The 4,687-nt window shown below is 52.9% G+C and overlaps 1 protein-coding gene across 1 annotated transcript; it reads right to left on the reverse strand.

Moving 5' to 3' along the window:
• Nucleotides 1–964: 964 nt before the first annotated feature.
• Nucleotides 965–4,194, reverse strand: Nfkbia (NFKB inhibitor alpha). Its single transcript, NM_001105720.2, is given in 6 exon segments — nt 965–1,515; nt 1,976–2,236; nt 2,330–2,418; nt 2,689–2,899; nt 3,231–3,339; nt 3,849–4,194. Coding segments are annotated over 6 exon segments (945 nt in total). The 5' UTR covers nt 4,076–4,194; the 3' UTR covers nt 965–1,467.
• Nucleotides 4,195–4,687: the final 493 nt, after the last annotated feature.

The following is a 4,687-nucleotide window of genomic DNA, read 5'->3' on the forward strand; positions in this document are numbered from 1 at the left end:
CTTTTGGTATAAGAAGAAAATGATCATCCTATTTATTTGACATCGAATGTGGATCCAGGATACCGAAGCATAGTAGAGGCATTTTCTTAGCTCTAAGGTGAGGTACATCAAGTGTAATCATTGTACATTCCTTGGCTGCTATCTCATTCCTTCCTACCAAAGCAAGAGTTCTGTCCCAGGGACAAAAGCATTAACTACCAAGCACCTAACTGCAATCTTCACAAGTGTCTGACTTATTGTGAAATCTGCTTCGGCAGTAGTTAGGGCCCTGTGTGGAAGATTCTTCAAGCTTATCCTCCCTGAGACCACAGTGACGAGATGCATGGCCTTATGGTTAGGAGCCTGACAAAGAAGGTACCCAATGAGTGAACCCGCTTCCTCTTGGGGAGTCCTGCACAAGCTGTTCTCTGGATTTCTTATTTCCCCTGTGAAACACAGGATGTTGTACAATAGCTGTTTTTTTTTTTTGTTTTTTTTTTTCAGCCCCAGATGCCCGGCACTGTCTTGTGTTTTACCCTTATGCAATGTCTGCAACAGCCGAGTCAATGAATAAGAAGTCTCAGAGGTGACATCGCCTAGGAAATGTCAGGACAGTACCATTTCCAAGCCCATGGTCACTCTTGAGGACTTTCCCAGTTGTATCAAGCTAGTTCAGCAAATTCCTCTTGTCCAAACTTAAGTGCCATGGAGAAAGGGGTTTTGTAACAGCGTGAATCAAGGAGAAAACAGTGCCAGTGCCTTCAGAGACAGGGCCAGGTGGCTTGCTGGTACCCCAGCCCAAGGTTGGCATTTCCTGTCACCTCGAAGCAGCCTCCCTCCCACACAGGGATGTTAGAGGCTGCTGAAAAGCTCTGCTGGGCTTACACAGAAGCTGCTCTCTGAACTTCCTTAGCTGGCTGGAAACAGTCACCCCACCCTCTCCGGCCTCCAATCCTCAGGAACAAGCCAATGAGCAGGACAATGCTGTCTGTAAAAATCTGTTTAATAAATATACATCTTAGAAGTACCAAAATAATTACCAACAAAATACACCATATACAACATTTACAAGAAAGTGGTACAAATCTCAGCTGGGGATGACTTAAGCACATACCACTGAACACCTGGTTCTTACGTGAGAGGGCACACTGGGGTCAGCTACAGTCTATGGCGGTTCAACCAAAAGCACAATAAATAAAATGTGGTCCTTTTATCAGATTCTGGAAAATCACCTCAAAAAAAAAAAAAAAATCCCACAAACATGAACCTTAGGAGACATTTCCTTTGAATTTCAATGATCTGTTTCCCCAAATTTCACAAGAACAACAGCTGAATCACCACAATAGAATGCTCGGGGCTAGGCGCTGTGTGCTGTGGTGCTAAGTATACCCTTTCTTATTTTTTTTTCTTTTTCTTTTTTTTTTTTTAGAAAAATAAAACTCTATTTGTACAAATATACAAGTCCACGTTCCTTTGGCCACTTTCCTCTTATAACGTCAGACGCTGGCCTCCAAACACACAGTCATCGTAGGGCAACTGGAACAAGAGAGGGAAAAAGGCACATTAGATTCCTAGAACTTCGCCAAGCCATTGGGATGGCGGGAGAGCTGCTTCTACAAATAACTCCCATTCCTGGACTCTCTCCTCCTCAGCCTAAACAGAACGCAGGCGCCGGGCTGCAGGAGTTCCCTTCACCAATTCTCTCCTTTCAAAAGTCTAAGCTATTGCAGGGGACATAGCTCAATGGTAGAACATGTGCCTATTACCACGTGTTAAAGCCTGGGTTCAATTCCCACAACTCCCTCTTACTGCCCCATTCCGAAACCCACAAGGGTAAGCTATTAAAGCAAACCAGAGACACGTTCTTGGGATCCTGGCTTTGCAAGCTGAGACTGAGAAGTTGAATAACTCAGGTCCCTATGATACAGAACAGCTCTAGAACAGACCTAGGTGTGGTGAGGGAGAATGGACCACTCTGGCAGTAATGAACACGCACCTCATCTTCCGTGAATTCTGACTCCGTGTCATAGCTCTCCTCATCCTCACTCTCGGGCAGCGTCTGAAGATTTTCCAGGGTCAGCTGGCCCAGCTGCTGCTGTATCCGGGTACTTGGGCGGCCCCACGTAAGCTGGTAGGGGGAGTAGCCCTGGTAGGTTACTCTGTTGACATCAGCCCCACACTTCAACAGGAGCGAGACCAGGTCAGGATTCTGCAGGTCCACTGCAAGGTGGAGGGCTGTCCGGCCATTACAGGGCTCCTGAAACCAAAGGCAATCAGAAGTGTTTATCTGGAAATCTGCTCACAGTAAGAGCCAGCCCAGCAGAGTTTAGGAGGAAGGGGAAGTACTCACCTGAGCGTTGACATCAGCACCCAAAGTCACCAAGTGCTCCACGATGCCCAGGTAGCCATGGATAGAGGCTAAGTGTAGACACGTGTGGCCTGCAGGATATAAGACGGAACTGTAACCACTTGTTTCAATCCTCACACAAGTCACGTCTCCTTTCTTGGGGACAACCACAAACAACCTCAATTTTGAAGAACTCAAAAGTCTGGGTTCTCAGTGAACGTCATGTAGGAATCATGGAGAAGACTTTTTAAAAGTCCACACTGCCTGAACTTCTTATACGTTGAGGCGTTTTAGCTCCAGGCTAGACTCAAGGGGACCCGTCTCTCCCTTCTCTGCGTCCCTGGATGGACTGGCAGACTTACCGTTGTAGTTGGTGGCCTGCAGGACGGAGTGGAGATGCTGGGGCGTACAGGTCTGAGTCAAGACTGCTACACTGGCCAGGCAGCCCTGCTCACAGGCAAGATGGAGAGGGGTATTTCCTCGAAAGTCTCGGAGCTCAGGATCACAGCCAGCTTTCAGAAGTGCCTCAGCAATTCCTGGCTGGTTGGTGATCACAGCCAAGTGGAGTGGAGTCTACGAATGGAAGAGGAAACAGAAAGAGCCTAAGCCATGGAGCAAACCCATAGTCTTGAGTTTCCTGAACCCCAGACACCTCCTATTACAGAATCCCCTCCTCCCATTTGTCTACAGGAGATCAGGCAAACAGGAGGCCCTACGTGGGTCATAAAGACCTCAACCAACCCTTGGGATTTTCCTTCTTGCTCTAAGACGTTGGCTAATTTGAATGTAAAAGGCCAGGGCAGATAAGGACCGTGACTGTTAATTTAGAAACGCTTTGGGGGCGACTGAGCTTCATCTAACTCCACCACGGGGTCAAAGAGGGCACAGCTGGGCAAGCCCGCACCTGCTGCAGGTTGTTCTGGAAGTTGAGGAAGGCCAGGTCTCCCTTCACCTGACCAATCACTTCCATGGTCAGTGTCTTCTCTTCATGGATGATTGCCAAGTGCAGGAACCTGCGGGATGACAGGGAAACCCCCCAGGGGTGGTGAGCGCACTGCGTGGGGCCCCCGAGAGGCGCGGGCTGCGGGGGATTGCGCAAGGCCGGGGTTTCTGGAGGCCGCGGCCGCGGTGTTTTCCGCGAGGTTATTATGAGCTGAGTGTTCCTGGCAGCCGCCCAGGGACTTTCCGTGCCCCACCCCCTCCGGGCGGGCGCCGGCCAGACCGGCCCGCCCTCCGCCGCCCGGAACGCCCTGTACTTCCCCTCGCGGCCGCGCGGCGCCCGGCGGCTGCGCGGAAACTCTGCCAGGCGGGGACTTTGCGTCCTCGTTGCCGCCCCGCCCCCGGCCTGCGCTCGGCTACTCCGGGTCCCGGGAAATGGGGTGGGGGGATGGGGAGGCAGGCGGCCCGGCGCCCGCAGCTCTGTAGCCCCGTAGCCCCGCAGCCCCGCCGTGCAGACCCCCGAGCGCGGTGCAGGCCCCGCGCGACCCCGCCCGTGCCCATGCCCGAGCCCGCCGCCACTTACGAGTCTCCGTCCTCCGTGAGCTGTTGCTTCCAGGGCTCGGCAGCCAGAGGCGCCTCCTGCGGCTGCAGGCGGATCTCCCGCAGCTCCTTCACCATCTGCTCGTAATCCTCGTCCTTCATGGAGTCCAAGCCGCTGTCGTGGCGGTCGTCCACCAACCGCTCCTTCTTGAGGCCGTCCCGCGGGCCCTCCATGGCCCAGTCCTGGCCGTGCCCAGCTGGCTGAAACATGGCTGTGCGGAGCTGAGCGGGTGCAGGGTGCAGGCTGCTGGCAGTTGGGTGGCGAGTTCAGACTGTTGTGGGCTCGGCAGCGCCGCCTCGGCGCCCTATAAACGCTGGCAGGGGATTTCTCAGGGGCGGGGTCAGGCGCGGGGAATTTCCAAGCCAGTCAGACTAGAAAAAGAACTGGCTCGTCCTCGACTGAGAAGCCTAAACCCAGGGCCGGGGTTCATCAGAGAAACTCCCTACGATGAGCCACTGGGGTCATGTACAGGGAACTTTTTGATGAGCCCTGAGTGGCTGGAAAGTCCTCCCGACCAGGCCCCCTCCCTCTAGGTACTTCCCTGCAGCCTGCACTCAGTAACCCCAGCGTTCTACAAGAGCCCTTCTTTCCCTGGGGTTTCCCACCGACGACTTTGGTTTGGGGTCCCAAGCTGCTGAGATTCCAAGGACGCAAACCTGCTAGGCTGTTCCTCTTAGAGATTTGCCAATTTGCAGGTCCTTTCCGGTTCTTGATCTTTTGAAAACCCAAGAGTGGAAATGGCTGGCTGGGTGCAGGGATTCGCTTCTCCTAAATTTCTGCGACGAAATGTATGAGTGATTCCGGGTCGTCTGTGTTTCAGG

Source organism: Rattus norvegicus, chromosome 6 (genome assembly GCF_021556685.1).
Source record: "Rattus norvegicus strain SHRSP/BbbUtx chromosome 6, alternate assembly SHRSP_T2T, whole genome shotgun sequence".
NCBI lineage: Eukaryota > Metazoa > Chordata > Mammalia > Rodentia > Muridae > Rattus > Rattus norvegicus.